The sequence below is a fragment of the Struthio camelus genome, chromosome 18, assembly GCF_040807025.1.
Source record: "Struthio camelus isolate bStrCam1 chromosome 18, bStrCam1.hap1, whole genome shotgun sequence".
Taxonomy (NCBI): Eukaryota; Metazoa; Chordata; class Aves; order Struthioniformes; family Struthionidae; genus Struthio; species Struthio camelus.
Window position 1 is genome coordinate 7,286,064 of NC_090959.1, and position 20,554 is coordinate 7,306,617.

The 20,554-nt window shown below is 55.6% G+C and overlaps 1 protein-coding gene across 6 annotated transcripts in view; it reads left to right on the forward strand.

Moving 5' to 3' along the window:
- The window catches only part of PLCG1 (phospholipase C gamma 1), a 58,769-nt gene that overhangs the window by 37,071 nt on the left and 1,144 nt on the right, over window positions 1-20,554 (forward strand). For 3 of the 6 annotated variants that reach the window (XM_068911902.1, XM_068911907.1, XM_009671135.2), the window contains exons 8-31: window positions 897-969; window positions 2,009-2,110; window positions 3,046-3,164; window positions 4,038-4,123; window positions 4,432-4,552; window positions 5,000-5,168; window positions 5,512-5,634; window positions 6,606-6,707; window positions 6,938-7,125; window positions 7,471-7,671; window positions 8,191-8,310; window positions 9,041-9,221; window positions 9,566-9,643; window positions 11,049-11,152; window positions 11,371-11,467; window positions 11,631-11,703; window positions 12,595-12,752; window positions 13,286-13,382; window positions 13,950-14,174; window positions 15,059-15,207; window positions 17,647-17,761; window positions 18,814-18,975; window positions 19,268-19,356; window positions 20,206-20,387. In XM_068911902.1, coding sequence (XP_068768003.1) covers window positions 897-969; window positions 2,009-2,110; window positions 3,046-3,164; window positions 4,038-4,123; window positions 4,432-4,552; window positions 5,000-5,168; window positions 5,512-5,634; window positions 6,606-6,707; window positions 6,938-7,125; window positions 7,471-7,671; window positions 8,191-8,310; window positions 9,041-9,221; window positions 9,566-9,643; window positions 11,049-11,152; window positions 11,371-11,467; window positions 11,631-11,703; window positions 12,595-12,752; window positions 13,286-13,382; window positions 13,950-14,174; window positions 15,059-15,207; window positions 17,647-17,761; window positions 18,814-18,975; window positions 19,268-19,356; window positions 20,206-20,387 — 3,114 coding nt within the window. The remainder of the gene's footprint in view (window positions 1-896; window positions 970-2,008; window positions 2,111-3,045; window positions 3,165-4,037; window positions 4,124-4,431; window positions 4,553-4,999; window positions 5,169-5,511; window positions 5,635-6,605; window positions 6,708-6,937; window positions 7,126-7,470; window positions 7,672-8,190; window positions 8,311-9,040; window positions 9,222-9,565; window positions 9,644-11,048; window positions 11,153-11,370; window positions 11,468-11,630; window positions 11,704-12,594; window positions 12,753-13,285; window positions 13,383-13,949; window positions 14,175-15,058; window positions 15,208-17,646; window positions 17,762-18,813; window positions 18,976-19,267; window positions 19,357-20,205; window positions 20,388-20,554) is intronic. The other 3 variants (XM_068911905.1, XM_068911904.1, XM_068911906.1) reach the window with 3 other exon arrangements.

A 20,554-nucleotide genomic window follows, 5' to 3' on the forward strand; every position in this document is an offset into this window, starting at 1 on the left:
AAATAAATCAGACGTTGAGCTGCTTCCCCAAAGATACCTCGTAGCTGGTGCCGGTTGGCCGCTTTGCCAGGTCTGCACAGGGCAGCAGCAGTGACTCGCCGCCGGCCCCGCTCCAGGTGGTGCCTGCGGTGCCATTGCCAGCTGGGCCCTTCCCTGGCCCGTGCACATCTCAGCTGTGATAAAAAGAGTCTCCGTTTAGACACAGAAGCTAAAGAGTGAAAGACTTATTAACTTGTGCAGGTAATTTCCCATGGTTCCCTCTCTTTTTTTTAATATAATCATAGGAAAGAGAATCGGAAGGGACCATCTGGTTCGTCCCTGTGCCCAAGGCAATCAGCACTGCCTAGTGCATTTTTTTCTCCTGTTTGTCCCCAGCCTGGCCCTTGGCTGTCCACTGCAGCCAGGTACTCTCATGGGCGAGTAGTCTTTTGAGATAATCAGCTGCAGACAGTCCCTCCTTCACTCCCAGCAGCTCCCTGAGTCCATGCGCTCTGAATATCTGTAGGTCTGTCCCGTCCGCAGCCACCCCTTGACTGCCCTGAATCTATTTAGTTCTTTTGTACAACTCTGTCCCTCTGGCTCCCTGATTATTTTTGCTGCTCTCTGCTGGAGTTTCGTGCTGTCCTACCCTTGGTGGTGTGAATCCTGGACTCTTCCAGGTGCCCCCCTCTCTGGGATGTGGACACGTAAGCTCAGCTGCGGGGGGCGTCTGCCATCCTGCTTTTGTGGTGCTCTGTGTGCATCCCTGTCCAGTCTCGCGGTGTTGCCTGTGGGGGGAGATGGCATGTGTCACCTGCATGTGCCATGCTGTTTGCCAGTGGCCACTCCTGTGATCCTGGTAGCTGTTCTTAGTGACGTGTTGTGACACTGCTTGAAGCTTCTCTCTCTGCTCTCAGGGGTGGAGAAAGGTCTGAACACTTCAGGGTGTCGCTGCTGGACTTCCAGAAGTTCTTGCTGGAGTGCCAGATGGTGAGCTGTGGGACACAGCATGCGGGGCAGGCCGTCATATCTGCAGGGACCATGCGCTTGGGGGGTGCAGCTGTGACCTGCAGCTGGAACTGCCCGACCAGGGCCACCACTGGAGAGCACCTTGCCTGGGTCAGGAATGGGTAAAGGGGAGCCCTGATAAGCGTGGCCTCAGCCAGGCACCTTTGTCAGAGAGCAGATGGAGAGCAGAAGATCCCTGCAAGGCCTGAGCAAGGCAGAGGCTCCAGGAGGGAGGAACTGGGGAGCAGAGGTTTACTGAAACCCCGAGTTTTTGGCTGATACTGAAAGACTGCAGGAGCCAAAGTCCCTGGTCTGTCTCGTCTCCCCAGTGGGAGCATCTGCCCAGGAGACCCCTGGAGATCCGAGAAGCAGCCTACTGATCTGCTTGCCGACCTTCCCTTTTAAAGGAAACTTTTCCTAGCATTCAGAAAGCCCAGCGTGCGTATTCACACGCGCCCGTGGGCGCAAACAGTGCGCAGCAGACTGCGCGCACCCTTTCCGCAGCCTCCGGCCAGGCTCCATCACCCCGCAGCCTTGCTCCTCGTGAGGCCGAGTGCGCGGGGAGGGCGGTGTCCAGCACCTCCCGCTTCGGGCCGGGCATCCTGTCTCCCGTGGCTGCCTCCCTGTTGCCTCATCTGTAGCAAGTAGAAAATTAACCAGCGGCGAGACGCAGCCATTTTGATGACCTAACGAAAGACGCGCGGGGAGAGGAATAAACAAAAGGAAGCCGAGTTGGCTTCTGCTGCAGAGGGAGCTGGCGCAGCAGATGTGTGCAGCGGAGCTAGGAGAGAGAAAAATACGTGAAACTGAGAAAACGAAGACCACTTAAGCGTGGGTCGGGTTTCTGCAGTTGCTTGCTAGCCAGTGTTTGTGCTGATAGTTGAATCCCTAGGCAGGGATGGCCTTACATTAAGCACTGCCTCCTTAATGGTTAAAGCGTCTAGCTGGACGTGCTGCATGTGGTTTTGAATAACACTTTCTGAAATTGCATCTTTTTTTATGTCTCTCTGTGGGTTTGCAGGAGCTCTGGGCTACAGATATCCTTCAGGTGCAGGAATTCATGTTCAGCTTCCTGAGAGACCCTTTGAGAGAGATTGACGAGCCTTATTTCTCCCTGGATGAAGTAAGACGCCTTGAGTGCTAGTGTCTGCATAGACTGGGGGGGAATGGGGTGCGATGTCCCCAGTGCAATGAGCGCTGCGGTGTGTCTGGCTGTCCTGTCTGTGTCTTTACTGTGTGGTTGTGGTCAGAGGATCGCAGTCTCCTGTGAGCAGCATTGCTATACAGGATGAGCTTTGTGGTCTAGGTGGTCACCAGGTTGCGCAGGAGCAGGCAGACGTACCCACTGGTGGAGAGAAAGGTTTCTCGGCTCTCCTCTTGCGCTGAACATGTGCAGTTGGGAGCGCTCGCCAGCCAGTTCATTTGGACAGTGGATGATTACAAGCGATGCAATTGCTAGACAAAAAGAGGTTACATTTGGCTTAATGCTCCTTTGCAGCATGTCTCTCTTCAAAGCAAAAAAGTTAGTATCCAGAATTGCTGAAAACAAAAGAATAAAAACAACTGGAGATCTCCACATCGCTACATTCTGGACTAACTCCCATCCAAAGGTCCCTTGATCCACGTGGCCTTAATGAGCTATTGCCTGCTGTGTGAGCTGAGAGTGTGCCTGATTCGCAAAACTTTGTTTTATGAATGCAGAGTGATTTATTTGACTCCTGGTAGGCCAATGTTAAGGACCTGTGTACAGACACCTGGCGTGGCTTAGAGGATAGGTGGTAATGCCTGAAGCTGTGGTCACTCTAGCACGCTGGGTCAGGTGGCCATGCACCGAGTCTCGGTTGCCTCCAGTCGGGACTGAATCAGGCCCTTGGCTGCCTGGTCGCGGTGGAGTTGGTGGTCAGCCTCCCACCACACAATATAGTCTATGCGGGGCTTGTAAAACAGCTTCCCTCTTAGTAGCTGCTGACAGTGAAGGCAAGCTGTGCGTGTAAAACTAAACTGCTGCACTCAAATCCTCCTTGTCGTTAACACTCTTCTGTTTTTTCTCTTGAGCAGTTTCTCACCTTCCTATTTTCCAAAGAGAACAGCATCTGGGACTCACAGCTGGACATGGTGTGTCTGGAGAACATGAACAACCCCCTCTCTCATTACTGGATCTCCTCCTCACACAACACGTAAGGACAAGGGAGATGTCTCTTTCCCTGCCCGTCTATTCCCATCCTGTTCTCCTATGCCAGGGTGAAATTCTCCCAGTAACTGCTTTGTCTGATCCCAATAATGTGACAAGTAGACTTTTCCAAACTGGGGATCAGTACATCAGAGACTTTCCTCTTGGCACCCGAGTCTTCCCCCTATGGTTTTATCATCAGTGTTTTGCTTTGTCAGCAATGTACGTCTGTGCAGACAGTGCTTTCAGGTCCCAGGCTGTCACCCCAGCCGTCTCTTCCTGTTAGCAATATCATCTTTCATAGCCTTTAGGAATGGATATGATAAAACCCTGGCAGGCTGAAGTTGACCACATACCCCTCAGCTGCATAGAAGAATCTGGTAGGGCTTGCAGTCCTTGCAGGCAGTTGCACACTCTGTCTGTGCGGTGCAGTGGCGACACAAATTTAAAAGCCAGAGAGTCTGATCTCCCAAGCCAGCTTACAGCTGAGCTGGAGCACAAGCAGGGAGCTCCAGTCTGCCTGCAAGAGCTGGTCTAACCCTGCTCTAGGATTGTGGGAGTGGCTCACTCTTCGTCTGGCTGGCACAGGGGGCTCCTTGTGGCACCAATACTGATATGGTGCCACTTATCAGTGGCACCATAGGTTTTTAAGGTTTTTAAGCTCAAGAGCCAGCAGCAAGACTGTGCCTCATTAAGGTAGTGTTTGAAGCCCCTTAGAGTAGGGGTAGAGTTGAACCATACCTATGCAAGACGATAGGGACTGCATGAGAGTTGCTGTCACCTTTCCTTACAACGCAGAGGTGGGTCCGTGGTGTCCCAGGAGACATCCATTCCTGTAGTGCTTGTCTTTCTTCTCCTGACGCCTTCTCTCATGTGAAAGGTACTTGACGGGAGATCAGTTCTCGAGCGAGTCCTCGCTGGAAGCGTACGCCCGCTGCTTGCGCATGGGGTGCCGATGTATCGAACGTGAGTGCCGAGGCAGAGCTGGCTCCTGTACTGGCAGCTTTTGTCTCCACCGTTATGGCAGTTTACCGGGGCGGGTAAAGTCTTTGCATGGAAGGCAGGGCTGAAGGATGAAGTCCTGATGGCGGCATTTTCACTATGACATGCTAAAAGGCCCAAGGCCATTTGCTTTGTGGGGCTGTTTGCTCCCCTTTCTCCTTTATTGCCATCCAACAGGAGTTCCCTGCAGCGCTCAGATCAGTGCGTCTTGTGTCTGGGTCTTGCCCTTGCTCTGGCCTTTGGGCTAAGCTTCCCCTGTGGGTGTCTTTCAGTGGATTGCTGGGACGGTCCTGATGGGATGCCAGTGATCTACCATGGGCACACCTTAACCACCAAGATCAAGTTCTCCGATGTCTTGGTCACTATCAAGGAGCATGCCTTTGTAACCTCCGAGTGAGTACAGCAGGGACCTGAACTTCACCTAGCAGAGCTGGCAGAAAGGCAAAGAGTGGGTAGAGCTGAGGCTGTAGCAGAGCGAAACCCACCTTTATCCAGAAACATGGCATGAAACTGGGATTGAGGGGGAAGAAAGCATGCCTTTGTACCTTCCAGCCAAGGGGAGAGTTCATCCAGAAAAAAGTCTTGTGGGAGGGAAGGCTTTGGGAGATGTCGATAGTTTACCAGTCCTTCTCTACTCTGTGCATCGCCAGCAGAGGTGGGGGCAGCTTGCTGTGGGATGGTTATGCTGAAGGCTCGAGACAGCACAACTGCAGCATGGATAGCCCGTGCTGGAAAACACTCTTTGAGTGCACAGAAGCCAGGTTTTGAAACCAAGCTTGGAAGGTGTTAAATCCCATGCGGACGCTGCTCTGGTACCAATAACTGTTTTCCTCCTCCCAGTTTCCCTGTCATCTTGTCCATTGAGGACCATTGCAGCATCGCTCAGCAGAGGAACATGGCTCAGAATTTCAAGAAGGTCTTTGGGGACATGCTGTTGACCAAACCAGTAGATATTTCTGCTGATGGGCTCCCCTCTCCAAACCAGCTCAAGAGGAAGATTCTCATAAAGGTGGGCTCCTTCCTCAACTAGGTTTCTAAATGGAGAAAATAGGAGTGGATGGGGCAAGAGTTTGGGACCCAGCTCAGAAGCAGCGTGCTGCCCTTTTTGGGAGCTTGGTAGGATACTGGTGTTTCTCCTGCAGAAACGATCCCTGGAAAGAAAGAGTGGGACTTCAGTGCCATTTGATAATCTCTGTGGTGTGGGTCTTGTCTTAGGCCTTTTAGTCTGGAGAGAACCCACTGCATCCGACCTGCAGTTTTAAGGTGGTTCACATCTGAGTACCAGGAAATTCATTCTTCTTTTTGGGGTGTCTGCATGCCTGAAGGTGCCTTACCGCTCTCTTGTTCCACAGCACAAGAAGCTGGCAGAGGGCAGTGCTTATGAGGAGCTCCCCACATCCGTAATGTATTCAGAGAATGACATCAGCAACTCCATCAAGAACGGGATCCTCTATTTGGAAGACCCCATCAATCACGTACGTCTCTGTCACTGTCACCCTGGGCCTTCTCTGTGGGCCGTGTAGGGATCCACCACTAAACCAGGCTCTTTGAATTAGGTAATAACTCAGTAAGGCAACACATGGTGCTGGAAGGAAGATCTGTCGTACAAATGATCTAAGGAGCTGTTGGCCTGTCCTGCTTATCGGGAATCCCTGAGCCACAAGTAGCTGAAGGCTGGGAGAGTTTTTATGCTGCCTCTCTCCTGTGCTCTTCCCTAGGCATCTCCTGCTGGCCCTTGTTAGAGGGAGAAGGCTGGGCTAGAGGGAGCTCTGGGCTGATGTGCTACAGCTGCTCTTCTGCCCTTGTGTAATCCGTATAGCGTGTTATCTATTGCTGCAGTAAGTTCTAGTGATGGCCTGCATTTCTAGACCTAGCTGCTTATCATCAAGTGCCTAAACACTTAATAACATGCCTATACGAGCACTCTGCTTTGTAAAGCGTTGAGCATTCATTTTCCTGCGTGCATTTACTTATACACAGTCCACTTCTTTAGCTGCTTTTGCTTTGATGAGGATATTTCAGGCAAAGTCATGTGGGAAAGAAATAGGTTTTTGGAAAATAGCAAAGTGCAATGGTAAAACTGTTCCCATCTCTGATATCCCCTGTGCTGAATCTGTGCTGAGTGTTTTCTTTCTGCATTGATTTGCCCTTCCCTTTGCCGTCTCCCTTTAACTAATGTTCACAGCGTGATCTGCAGTCAGTTTGTATGTGAGATCTATCACATGCTCTTTTTTGCTACTGATAAATCCCTGCTTTGGACCTGGAGAATGTCTTGGAAGCTCCTGTGACTCTCCACTTAAATCACTGTTGTTGATGACTGTCCTTCACAAACCCATTCACCCCTCACTGCTTGTGCTCATCAGGAAGAGAAAACCCCACTGGTCAGTGCTGGGCCACTTGGTGCTCCCTTAGGGGATCTCTTTGCCCAAAGCTCGTTTCCTTGCAGGAGTGGAACCCACATTACTTTGTCCTGACCAGCAGCAAGATCTATTACTCTGGGGAGACGACCAGTGACCAAGGAAATGAGGATGAGGAAGAGCAAAAGGAGGTAAGGGCAACGCTCCCTTGTGTGAAGGTAAGTTGTTGCTCTAGAGAAAGGACCTGACTGCCCAAGGGGCTCCTCTGCAGCCTGACTTCAGAGGAAGATGCTGTGGTGGGAAAGGTGGCAGCTAATTCAGAAGTTCCTTGGTCCTAATTAGAGGCCCCATGAGCAGAGCAGGCCCAGGCACCGTGAGCCTGTCCTCAGTGACCCAAGGCTGTGTGTTGTCCCCCTGCCAGGCGAGCAACAGCACCGAGCTTCACTCCACGGAGAAGTGGTTTCACGGCAAACTGGGGGCAGGTCGTGACGGGCGCCACATAGCTGAGAGGCTGCTGACGGAGTACTGCATTGAGACGGGGGCCCCCGATGGCTCCTTCCTTGTGAGAGAAAGCGAGACCTTTGTTGGAGACTATACCCTCTCCTTCTGGTAAGGGTCCGCAGGTACCAGCCTGTTCACTGCTCTGCATGTCACTCCTGGGGTGGTGTTCATCTTGACACTGTCCAGCGGTTTTCCTAGGTGGAGTCCCATTCCTGTCTCTGCCACTGATCTGCAAGTGTGTTTCCCTGTATCTCTGTGCCTCCCTGTCCCATCAGCTCACTGTGTCAGTGCAGAAGGGTAAAGTCCCTGGAGACCCTTGTGCCATGATCTCCTGTGGGGCATGAACTTTGTGTCCTCCTCAGCTGACCCCGGCTGGAGCTGTGTCTGAGACAGGTGTAAAATCTCCACAGGGGGACGACCACGACCCTAGTTCACCCCATCTCCTTTCTGCAGGCGCAATGGGAAGGTGCAGCATTGCAGGATCCACTCACGGCAGGATGCTGGCAGCCCCAAGTTCTTCCTAACTGACAACCTAGTGTTTGATAGCCTCTACGACCTCATCACCCACTACCAGGAGGTGCCACTGAGGTGCAACGAGTTTGAGATGAGGCTGACGGAGCCAGTGCCTCAGACCAATGCCCATGAGAGCAAAGAGTGAGTGTGTGTGTGTGTGTGTGTGTGTGGAAGGGTGGGTTGTGTCCTCTAGTGACTGGGCAGCTGGTACTTGGTGGGAAACCCTCCTAAGTCTGTCTGCAGTCCCTGCTGGGGCTCTCTGGTCCCGCTTGCTCCCTGCAGGGCTCTCTGTGTCTCAGCAGCACAGCTCCCTGGGCAGCAATGCTGGCCAGCTTTGTTGCTTTTGGAGCTGGCTGTCCTGGGAACTCTGAGCAAAGAATGGCGATGTTAGGCTTGCTTGCAATTCCTTTGGCCATGCCACATGTTGCCAACTGGCTCTGTTCCTGATGCATCCCCTGGCTGTCCCACAGAGGGGAGAAGACAGTCCTGTGGCAGTGTGCATCTGTGATGGTGATCTCTGCTGCCTTCCTCTTCCTAAGGATTCAGGCAGCCTTTGGGGTGCGAAGGGAAACAGTATTGCATGGCAGAGCTTTGGGCTGAGTCTGGGATGAGCCAGATGGGTGCAGAGACTTGCTCTCAGTGACATTTCTTTCCCTAAAGGTGGTACCATGCCAGCCTCACCCGAGCCCAGGCCGAGCACATGCTGATGAGGGTGCCACGTGACGGAGCCTTCTTGGTGCGCAAGAGGAGTGAACCCAGCTCCTACGCCATCTCCTTCCGGTACGCTCCTTGGGAGCAGGGTGGTGGGCACGAGCAGCAGAGCTGCGATGCTGTGGAGGCTGCGTGCAAAGAGCGAGAGACTGGACGTGTGTGAAGGAGTCAGGAGTAGCAGTGTGATGGGTCCAAGTGATTTGCCCATGGCTTGGGGAATCTTTCCTCTTCTCTGGTTTGCCCCTTTCTTGCCTCCTCCCCTACTGTGCCCATGGGGCTGTTTACTCCTGCTCCGGAGGGTGTGGGAGCTCATGTTATAGGGCAATGGGCACGCGGCTGATGGAGCATTTCTGGCCTAACATGAGCCTTTCTGGAGCTATTGGTCTCTCCTAGATGGCCCTATATAAGCTTTAGGCCCTGTTCCTTCTTGGCCATGCTGGATGTCATCAACCTGGGGTCCGTACCATTTTCTGCCTCTCTCCTGCCCGACATTCCTATGTCCACAAGCAGAAGAGCAGCTGTCTGCTTGCCTCCATTGCCCTGTGTGGCGTGCGGCGTCCTTGGCAGTGGTGCCCAGGGATTGTGGCGTGCTGCAGCCATGCAGATAGCTCCCTGAGGTGACGTGGCTGTAGTGGAAGATGGCTGTGCCACATCTCAGAGGTCGCTTTGGCCAACATTTGCTGCGGCACTCAGCAGCCAGCCTGGAAGGCACCTTTCCATTAGGTGTTTTTTTGGGGAGGCGGAGAGACCCTCTCTTGACATACTCCAAGCAGCATCTCTGTTTCTCTTGACCTGCCAGGGCGGAAGGGAAGATCAAACACTGCCGAGTGCAGCAAGAGGGCCAGACCGTGCTGCTTGGCAACTCTGAGTTCGAAAGCCTGGTGGACTTGATCAGCTACTATGAAAAGCACCCACTCTACCGCAAGATGAAGCTGAGGTACCCCATCAATGAGGAGACGCTGGAGAAGATAGGGACAGCGGTGAGTGTGAGCAGGCGTTGGAAGCCAGAGGATAAGGGGCAGGCCTGTTTTGAGCTAATGCCTCGATGCAGTGCCATGTGAAACCATCTCTGTGCTTCACAGCCCACACCTCTTGGTGCCTCGTCCTTTGCCACAACCTATTGAAAACGTTTATTGGCTTGAGAGAGGTTTGTGGCTGCCCCCCCGACCCATGGCAGCAGGGAGCGTGGGCTGTGCATCTGTTTGCAGGATGCAGCATCGCTTCGATGGGCTCATCTTTCCTGGAGGGTTTCTCTCCCTTTCCCCAAGGAGAGGGCCTGTTCTCTTGCAGTCATCATTTACATTGCTGGCCGTTGTTTTTGCAGGAGCCGGACTACGGAGCCCTATACGAGGGGCGCCATCCTGGGTTCTACGTGGAAGCCAACCCCATGCCAACCTTCAAGGTAACCTGTCACCGCTTGGCGTGTAACACCCTGCAAGGCCAGCTCTGCACCATGCAGCCTCTCAATCCACCCTGCCCCATTCTGCCTGGTCTCCAGCTCTCTGCTGAGGAAGGCAGGGACAAGGAAGGACCTTCTGTAGGATTAGAGAAGACCCATCTCTCTTTGCCACCATCCATTTCTCTCTCAAAACAGCTGAGTCTGGTTCCCAGAGCTCAGTGGAGGATGAGGACAGGGTTTCTCTCTGTTCCAGCTAACCAGGCTAAGTATCTGGATCAGTCTGAGTTTGTTACTTTGTAGAAAAACCTAGATGAGCCAAAGTGCTTCCACATGCTTTCCTGTGGTGGGTTGGGTGATGCTGTGCCTGCTCTGGTCTGCAGGCTTCTTGCAGAAACTCGCTGGGATGCAGTAGCCCTGGCACTGGTAGCAATTCCTTTTCATTTGGGATCTTCCCTGCATCACAGCTGGTCATCTTCAGCGGCTCAGAGAGGACACTCCAGGCCTCACCTCTGAACCTCCCTCTGGTGATCCAGCCAGCCTGCAGAGCTTAACACAACTCATGTGAGTCCCTGCAGGCAGGGTTCAGAGGAGGATCACAGACTTGCTTTCCTCATAGGAACTCTTCCCATGAACTAGCGCACGGCCAAGGGTAACTCATCCTGGCTGTGGTGCCCTGTGCTCTGAGCAGGGGTGGTGTGGGTGGTTGGGAGATCCCTAGGTAGCTCGAGACAGATTCAACTTGCTCGGGGGGAACCCTGGTAGCCCACAGCCGTGCAAAAAGCCCCGCGTCCTCCTCAGCATGCAGATTAAAGCTCTAAAAAGCTCAGCCCTACTGATGATGCACAGGGTCACCGATAAAGCCAGGCAGCTTTGCAGGAGGCAACTGCTTTCCGGGGCATCTTAGCTGTGGCCAGCACTGGCCCGGCTGCAGGTGAGTGGCCTGCACAGTCAGCATAACAGCATAACCACGATTATTGCAGCTCCCAGGTCCTTGTATTACCTGGGGTCTGAGGGTTTAGCAAGTGTCTCCCATTATTTCCCGAGGAAGAGATACATCATTTTGCGCACTCATTTTGAGACCAGCCAGAAACATGCACCTTAGGCTGAGGCTACACGTTTCCTGGTCGTGCTGCCTCTGTCCTGGAGTCTCCAGACTGAACCCTTCAGCAGCTCTAGCACAAAGTAAAGTGCCCGTGCAGGGCCACACCAGACTTCTGGCCTCTGCAGATTGGCATAAATAGGGGCCTTGACTTGTTCTGTAAAGGGTCAGTAGGATCTGGCAGCCAGGCTGGATGCTGGCTGTGCATGATGGGCCTTGTGCTGCTCCCCCTACATGGTGGTGGGAGCTGGTCTGTCAGCTGTGGCCTCATTGGAAATGTAACTGCGTCGGTTGCCCTCCTCTTTGCAGTGCGCGGTCAAAGCCCTGTTTGACTACAAGGCGCAGCGGGAGGACGAGCTCACCTTCACCAAGAACGCCATCATCCAGAATGTGGAGAAGCAGGAAGGAGGCTGGTGAGTTGATCCTGACCGCCCTTTTCCCTAGGGAACAGTCCATACAGTGGAGTGTCCCATCGAGTCGGGGGTGCCTTTGGGAATCACCCGCAGCCCCAAAGCGCACTGTGTTCTCGTGAAGCCTGAAGGCGACAGAGGATCTGCCTGGCACGTGTCCCAAGTCAGGAGGATCTGGGATCCCACAGTGGGTGCTGACGTTGCCACTTCCCTTCTGCCAGGTGGAGAGGGGACTATGGGGGCAAGAAGCAGCTGTGGTTCCCTTCCAACTATGTGGAGGAAATCACCAGTCCCAGCAGCCTGGAGCCAGAGCGGGAGGTGAGCTTGCACCTGCAAGGAGCAAAGATGGGTAGTGGGGAGGGATGTGTGCGCACAGACCCCTGCGCTCAGGGTCACACCACCCGGCTGCTTGGGGGCCAGCACACCAGGGCCCCCGTGTCTCCCTTGTCCCAAAGCAGTCATGCCTGTGGTTCATTCCCAGCAGCAGCTGGATGAGAACAGCCCCCTGGGAGACCTGCTCGGAGGTGTCCTGGACGTGCCGTCCTGTCAGATCGGTGAGTGCCACAGAGGAATGGAGGACAGGAGTGTGTTATGGCCCGTTCATGGTCCATTTGTGGGTCTCATGGGTTGAAGAGCTTTAGCTGCCATCTGTCTGTAGGCCTGCCTGTGCCTGCTGCAAGTGGCTGCGAGTCTGCAGCGCCTGTGTCTGTGCAGTGATGCGCTCCACTGCTGCTCCCTGCATCAAGGGTGCCCTCTGGATGTTGGACTCAGGCATGTCTCTGAAGGCCTGAATACAGCCTCGGAGCATATTTTGGGGTCTGGGAGCGATCCTTGGTGTCATTCTAAGGAGCCACTCCAGGATGCCTTGAAAACCTGCACTCTCAATGGGCAGCAGCAGGAGTCAATCCCAGCCACCCCGAGGGCAGGGGATCTCAGACTGATTTCGTAGGGCTCCTTCGCCTTTTCTGTAATGCTTTGTCCGCCCTTGTGTACATGTGCTTCAACCTCGCTGCCAGCCTGCCTCGGGCTGTAGGGCTCCCCTGAGCGCTGGCAGAGCTGTGTCTGGCTTGCAGCTCCCTGCTGTCCCCTCTCCGTCCCCCTGGGCTGAGGATGATCTTACTCCGGGTGGCTGTTCCCAGAGAACAGGGGCATTTCAGGGCACAGAGTGAGGAATAAACAGGAATGGGAGGAAAAGGGTAGTGCAAAGGCCATGTGGGTCTTCTCAGCCCCCTCAGGATGCACTTTGCATCGTCACCTATCACTTCCTGGGCATCTTCTCTTGCCTCCAATCACCAGAAATGGAAGCTTCTCATCTCAGCTGGAGAGACCTGGGCAGTCATGAGAGTCCTTCAGCCTCTCTCCCCTCCTTCGCTCCCTCCCTGGGGCGGAGGGCTCGGCTCAGCACCTGCCAGTGACCTTCCCCTCTGCTCCCTCTCCTTGCACAGCCATCCGCCCCGAGGGGAAGAACAGCCGCATGTTCGTCTTCTCCATTAGCATGGCCTCGGTGTCGCGCTTGTCCCTTGATGTGGCAGCCGATACGCACGAGGACTTGCTGGACTGGGTGAAGAAGATCCGGGAGGCAGCCCAGACGGCCGATGCCCGGGTGAGTCTGGAGAGCCCTGAATGGGGCAGATGTCTCATAGCAAAGCCATGAGTTTTCCAGGATAGATGAGGAGAGTCCAAGAGAGCTGTTTTAGGCTGGAGGAGAGGGTGGTCTAATGGCTGCCTGCAACTCCTGGAGGGCAGTTACAAAGATGTTAAAGGCAGAGTCTTCTCGGGGAATATAACAAGGAGTAGTGGCCACACACTGCGGCTTGGGAGGTTCAGGCTGGACATTTGGGAAGATGAGTTCATCGGGAGGGTGTTGCAGCCTTGAGACAGTTACCCAGAGAGCTGGAGGATCTCCATCTGCAGAGGGTGTCAGTCCTCAGCTAGACGAAGCTATGGCAGCCCTGCTCTTGTGCTGGTGCCATCCCTGCTCTGAGTGGGAGGTTGGATCTGCCGAGGGCCCTTCCCGTGGGCGCTTTGATGTTTGCCTCCGTGATGGCTCTTCCTACCCTGTGGCAGGGTGGCCGCGTGCCGCCCTTGGCTGCAGCTGGTGAGCTGGCCCTGATGCCTCTCTTCCCCTGTTGGCAGCTCTCCGAAGGGAAGATGATGGAGAGAAGGAAGAAGATTGCCCTGGAGCTTTCGGAGCTGGTTGTCTATTGCCGGCCTGTGCCCTTCGATGAAGAGAGTGAGCACTGGTTTCCTGGTGACCCTGCTGGTCTCACAGCTGCAGCAGGGAGTCACCATGGGGTTACAGACCCTCCTGTGTGCCCTCAGGGATGCTCTCTTGGCCTTTGGCCATGGGGAACAGGTGTCCAAAGCAAATTGGAACCGATTTACATTGGAGGTCTGAAAATTGACTTCTCCAGGGGGTAGAAGTTCCCTTCGCTGTCTCCCCGTTGCTGAGATCTGGGACCGTCCAGAGTTTCTGCTGGGGGAGTGCATCTGGGGAGCAATGTGCTGGGGCTGTCTAATCAGAGAGAGTGCTTTGGAGGCTTTCAACCGTCTGCATTTGCTGTGGCACCAGCAAACCTACTTCAGAGCAGAGTAGGTCTGTGTGATCTGGCAGTATTGGAGCCAGGGCAGGAGAGGGCAGTGTTAGGAAGGGATCTGGGGTGGCTGAAGTGGCTGGTGTGGGAAGGAAGCGTGCTAGAGGAGCCAGACCTCTCCGAGGTGGCTGATTTTTCCCGTAGCAAGTTCCCTGCTGGACCTCCATCAGCGTTTATGACTTACACTGCACGTTGTCTCCTTCCAGAGATCGGCACAGAGAGGGCCTGTTACCGGGATATGTCCTCCTTCCCTGAGACCAAGGCGGAAAAGTATGTCAACAAGATCAAAGGCAAGAAGTTCCTGCAGTACAACCGGCTGCAGCTCTCCCGGATCTACCCCAAGGGCCAGCGCCTCGACTCCTCCAACTACGACCCCCTGCCCATGTGGATCTGCGGCAGCCAGCTGGTAGCGCTCAACTTCCAGACGCCAGGTGAGAGCAGCGGGGCGAGGAGCTGGGCAGGCTCTCGGGGTAGAGCGTGCCTCCTCCGAGCCAGCTGCCCGTGCCCCACATGCACCTCCGCAGTCCCTGTGCTGGGGGGCAGGCACAGACCCATGTTCGTGTCCGAGCATGGTGTTACCAGGAGGGGATGTGCTCCAGGGGCCTGGGTTGACCTGAGGAGCTGGGCTAAGCGAAGAGGCTGTGGTGCAGTGAGGACAGGAAGGGAAGCCTTGACATGGAGAGGAAGCGGCGAATGCCCTTGAGGTCCCCGGCAGCCTGCAGGAGGCGTACCAAGGGGAACAGCGAAGCCCCAGCCTTGGCACACCAACACAGACTGTGCTTGTAAGCTCTGAGCCAACCTCACTGCTGCCAGCAGCAGGGGCTTTGCTTGCCTTTCCCCAATTTCTTTTTCCCAGCACCCCTGCTCCAGCTGTGCAGTCCAGTCCTTCCCTTTCTCTGGCCATTGCCAGACCCTCCTGTGAGCCGGTTCAGCTCGCTAATCCACCAGAAAACTACATGTTCTTTTTTTCTGCTGGGCTTTCCACTCCTTTTGTGAATTAAAGCATCTCACAGAGAGGTTTGGCAAATGCCAGAGCCTGCACCAGGAAAGCAGAAAGAGGAGGGAGCAGAAGAAGGTGGATGACCTGTGAAGCACTAGCTGGTTGGGCAGATTGCACATGGGAAAGTCACCGCCTGGCTGAGGCGTATGCAAGGGCTGCAGTGACTGAGTGAGCCCCTGGCACACAAGGGGTCTGGGGGATAAGCTGAGTCTCCAGCAAAGGGCTTCCTGCAAGGCACAAAAAGCCCAGGAGATCTGGCTTGTGGTGGAAGGGCCAGAGGGCCTCCTCTACCCATCTCCTTCCTGTGCTCCCTAGACAAGCCCATGCAGATGAACCAGGCCTTGTTCATGTCCAGCGGCCAGTGCGGGTACGTCTTGCAGCCGACCAACATGCGCGATGACCTCTTCGACCCCTTCGACAAGAGCACGCTGCGCGGGGTCGAGCCGCTCTCCATCTCCATTGAGGTGGGTGTCCTCCCCTGCTCCCTCCCTGCCGCCCTTAGCAGCGTGGGGAGGGCAGACGGGCTGCAGACCACTCCGGCCTGGCTCTGGCCCTTGCTAGGGGCAGAGGGCCTGGCTCTGGGGGCGGCGATGTGCATCCCCTGCTCGGCTGGTGCAGAGGGACGGTTATCCCCGCGGGGAGGAAGATGGGGCTGAGGCCAGGCCTTTATGGTGGTCTTGGAGCAAGTGGGGTGAAATCACATTTTTGCCTGGGTGTCTGGCCTCTGTCTGCAGCTGCTCTTCAGCTGACCCCCGCTTCAGTCCCCGTTGAAGAGTTGTCCTGCCAGGCTCAGTCTGGAGAGCAATAGCTGAAAGGGGAGATCTGGGAGCACTTTGTTAGGCGGAAAGTGCCGCCGGACTCCCCAGGTGCCTGCAGAGGAGCAACAGGAGCTGCTGGATGCTCTGCTCCAGCGCCGGCTGCTTTGGGGAGCCGTCTGCTTGGAGCACGGGGGGGAATCCTCCCGCCTCTCTGTGTGAGAAAAGGAGGAAAGAAGAGGCTGTCTATTTGCTTCCCTTCGCCATGGCCTCGCAGAAGCAAATTGCAACCCTGGAGCCCGTGAAGACAGCGCTGGACGGAGGGCACCGCGCCGAGGGTGCTGGTGCCGGCAGGTGGCAATCGCGAGCTGCGAGCCCCGGTGCCCTGCCAGCCCCGGCTCCGCCGGCGGCCGCGCACCGAGGCGGCGGGCGAGGAGGGGAAGGCGCTGCGCGGCCTCCACGCAGGCCTGTCCCCGAGCTTCCTTAGGGCTGGCTGAACGTGCACGAGTCCCTTACTGGGAGCACGAGAGCCGGGTCTTGCTACCCAGCTGCTCTCTGCGAATCACAGCTGGCCTCAGCCGTGCCGGACCTCCCTTCCTTGTCGCCGAATTGCTGCCGGCGCACCCTGGTCCGGCGGCCGGGAAGGGGCCGGGCAGGGGAGAGAGGCGTTGGGTTCAGGCGGCGCCATGTCCCCTTGCTCACAGCCCCTCGCGAAGCCGATAGCGGTCAGAGCAGGCGTTTCAGCCCGTTTCTGCCGTCCTGTGCTGCAGAGAAGAGGGAAGGGGCCGCTGCGGGGTTAGCGGGGCATCGGCTGCAGGTTGCCCTTGCGTCTTTCCCTTCCCGGCTGGCAGGGCTGGGGCTGCCCTGTTCCAGTCCAGCTCATGGAGCCACGGTGCAGAGGCCCTGCAGGGCACCTCTCCAGGCACGCATCAAGCCTCCTGGAGGGATGTGAAGGCCTTGGTTTTGCCAGACCAAATAGCTTTCATGCTTGGCTTGGTGGCTGTCCCACCAGCCTGTACAGAGATCCCTAGTGGCCCCAGAGCCCAGCTGGCTGCTCGTTTGTGGGACGGCAGTCGTCTCGGTGAGTCCCTTTTGTCTCACGCAGTCCTTGGGGACGAGGCAGCAGAGATCCTGCCTTTAGCGGCTCACTGGTTTCTGACAACATGCAGAAACTCCAGCAAAACTCCAAGGCGACCTGTGTTTCAGAGCAACCCCACCCAAGAGAGGCAGTACCTGCTCAGACAGGACGCCCCGTCCTGCCCCATCGGCACCATCGACCCCACGTCCACTGTCTCCTGAGGAAAACCTGGCACCGTTTCTCTGCACCTTTTACGAAACAACGCTCTACAGATTCTTCCTGTGTCTTGGGGTGAAGCTGCAGCCATCGTCTCCTTTAAGAGATGGGCTCAGCCTTTTGTCCTCTGCAAAACTGCCCTATGTCCCCAACCACAGCCAGCTTTCATGGATGGAGAAGCCGTCTCAAGCCCAGCATGACTCAAAGCACATGATCCAGCACTGGCAGCACGTCCTTCTCCTGCAACAGCAGCGTGCCAACAGCTCGCTGGAGTGACATATGGCCCCTGGCAAGAGGGAATTGGGATTTCTTTCTCCTGCAAGGAAGCAGGTTGTCATTTGCGTTGAGCACAGACAGTGCTGCAAACAGGAGGGGGAACAGCCGCGGAGAGGAGCTCCATTTGCTCCTCAAGGCAGTGAGGCCCGGAAGTTTTGATGAAGAAGTAGGTCCATGTAAATCTCCGTGCCGCAGGAGGCTGGGAACAGCCGGGGAAAGAAGTCTCAGTTTGGTGGCCTGGCTCAAAGGAGGCCGTGAATCCTGCTTCCTCGGCTGTAGGAAAGATGCTGTAGTCACGGGCTCAGCTGTCCAGAGCGCAGGCAGGAACCTGTGGCAGTTCAGCTGGCTTTTTGGTGGCTTGCAAATTAAAGTGGTGATTGGTAACAGCAGCCTCCAGGTTTGGGAGCTCTTTTTTTCCTGAGAAGCAGGCTGGGCTGGGCTGGGCTGGCTGTCGGTGTCCCTTCTGCCTCCAATTAGCAGACCTGGGGTGATTTGTTTGGAAAGAAAATTCCTTGGTGTGCAAACATGGTTTTTCCTTTGCTTCCATCTGTTGCAAAGTTTGCTGGTCTCTTCCCTAGGTCCTGGGGGCCCGGCACCTTCCCAAAAACGGGAGGGGAATCGTTTGTCCCTTTGTGGAGGTGGAGGTGTCCGGCGCCGAGTACGACAATGCGAAACAGAAAACTGAGATTGTGGGTGAGTGATTTAGTCATGGGAAGGGCGAGAGACACAACCCCAGTCCTGCCTGGCACGGCCGGACCCCTGCCCTTGAGACGGGCCAGGCTTTGGTCCGTGACCTACATTCCTGCCCAAGGAGGCTCCTTCCCGGCTGCTTGGCCCCAGAGGCGGCTGCTGGGGGCAGAGCCGTGTCCATCCATGTGTCCCACCAGGGCCCAGCCTGGTGAAAAACAACATTAGCAAGCTGAATTAAAAAGCTACAGGTTGAGCATGTTGATGCACGAACGCTCCCTGCCTGCACCGCGATTGCACCACGTGTGTCTTTTAACTTTGGCTCATTGGGAAGCTCCTTTTTAACCCTGCCGCTGAAGGCAAGGTGCCGTTTGCTGTCCTCACGGCTGCCCGCAGCAGTTGTTTGGGCTCCATCACGCACGGGACGATGCTGCGGCCCGTTAGTGACCGTGGGGAGCCAAGAGCAAAGTGAGAGATGCAGCTCTCACTTGGCAGCTAGTCCCTGGGAGGATGCATGCGCCCAGGCAGGGCACCGGCACAGGGACTGGGGGCCACGGCGGGCACCCCCGTGCCCTCCCAGGGACGGGGCTGAGCCGCAGGGCCTCCCGGGCGGCTGCCAGGAGCCGTCGCTATTGTGTGTCCGGGAGCTGTCGTGCCAGGCCCCATTCTTCTGCGTGTTTGGAGGGAGAGGTGACACTGACGGGTCGGGTTTTTTTTTCCTGAAACTTGGCCCGTGTCCTGGATGTATTGTTAGGAGGATTTTTGCAATAGTAAGGCAGGGAAGCAGGGAGGGTGATGTTCACATGCTTGGAAACCCCCCCGGCAGGGAAATAAATGGGGGATATGGTGAGGCCTGGCATGTTTTCCCGACCGTTGCATAAACCATGGGCATCGCAGAAAAGCGTTGCACAAGCGTGAGTAGCTGCCCCCTCCAACTCCATGTTTTAGGGCTTCAAATAGACTAAACCACAACCAGGGAGCAGCAGGGCTGCAGGGGGTGTGTGGCTCTGCGGAGCGAGTGCTGGGGCTGCCGTGTGATTGTGGTGTTTTGTGAACAGCGGACAACGGCCTGAACCCTGTCTGGACCCCGAAGCAGTTCCATTTTCAGGTCAGCAATCCTGACTTTGCCTTCCTCCGCTTCGTGGTGTATGAAGAGGACATGTTCAGCGATGAGAACTTCTTGGCTCAGGCTACCTTCCTGGTGAAAGGCTTGAAGACAGGTAACGCACTCAGGGAGCGCGCGCGCGTGTGTGTGTGTGTGTGTGTGTGCGCGCGCGTGTGTGTGACACTGGTCTTCACCAATCTACTAATCAAATAATTAGCCAGGGAGATAAAAAGTTTCGTAGGAGAAGGATGCAAGAAGTCGTCTGCTAACATCCTTTGGGGCTCACTGGCACTTCGAGGTGGCCAGAGCAGGGGAGGGGAATTGGAAAACGCCTTACTGAGATTTGTGCCGTGGGGACTAACACATTCCCTGTGCTGCGAGTAACGCCAGGACTATCTCTGCACTAGGTTTCCGAGCTGTACCCTTGAAGAACAACTACAGCGAGAGCCTGGAGTTAGCTTCCCTGCTTGTCAAGATAGACATTTTCCCGAGCAAGGTAAGAGTGGCTCGCACAGGAGAAGGCGACCATGCTGCACAGCTTGGGTGCAAAGTCGGGGAGCCCTCACTACCCCTCTTTGCCAGCCAGTGTTGCACTGCTGGGTCTCCTCCCTGCTTTGCAAGCCTCCTTTTGCACCCCACAATGGTGCAGCCTCGACTTCTGCTCATCTGACGGGTTGTGTATTGAAGCACAGCATTAGCTGTACACTCGCAGGACAACTGAGTCCCACTGAGCCCTGGCCACAGCTGTGCACAGGGTCAAGTTCTTAAATGCAAGGTCCCAGTCTCCTTGGGGTTGTTCCTGTTCCCGTTGTTCCCTTCCATGCGGCAAGGGTCTTTTTGAAGCCGTGCTCTGTGGTCATGCATGGAGGGCTGAAGGGATAGGAAACACTGCTCAATTCTTGAGGCTCAGTTCTTGCACTGAGTCAGCGGTTCAGGCAGGTTCCTGCGTGGGCTTCCCTGTAAAGCCTTCCTCTAAAAGCTGAAGGAGGCAGATCTGCTCTATCCCAGGTCTCCATCTGCTCTTGGGGGATGGTCTAGCTTAATGTCATGGAGCACGGTGACACAAGGCCACCCATGTTGGCATGAGCAGGGAGGGTAGGGTTCTTTGAGACAGATGTTTCTTCATTAAGAGTTATGTTGCTGTGAGTCAGTGATGGGTGTTAAAGGCAGAGCAGCTGCACATTGCAAGCCCAGAGACACTGTCAGCCCCAGGACACCCGTGCGTGTTAGTTCTCCATGCAGCCAGGCTGCCGCGCTACACTTGTATGCCTTGTAGAAAAGGCAGGTCCTGCTACGCACGCTTTGAAATCCCAAGCCCTTAACTGCCGCATGTTTCCGATTCAAGCAGGAGAATGGTGAAATTAACTTCTTCAGCGCCCTACGGGAACGAGCTGGCGATGCTTCAACTCAGCTCCTGGCAAGCAGAGCCAGAGAGGGGTCCTTTGAGTCCCGTTACCAGCAGCCATTTGAGGACTTCCGGGTTTCACAGGAGCAGCTAGCTGATCACTTCGACAGCCGGGAGCGAAGGTACGCCGGCTCGTTGCGCTCTTGCTAGCTCAAGCCACTGAGCGTGGGACAAGGGAAGGATGAGGGGTAGCTGGTGGTAGGGGTGCGAGAAGGCTGTGAACCAGCTGCAGCTGGGCTAACGGAGGAGGAAGCTTTGGCTGGTGGCGCCTTTTTTCCAGCTTGGCCGA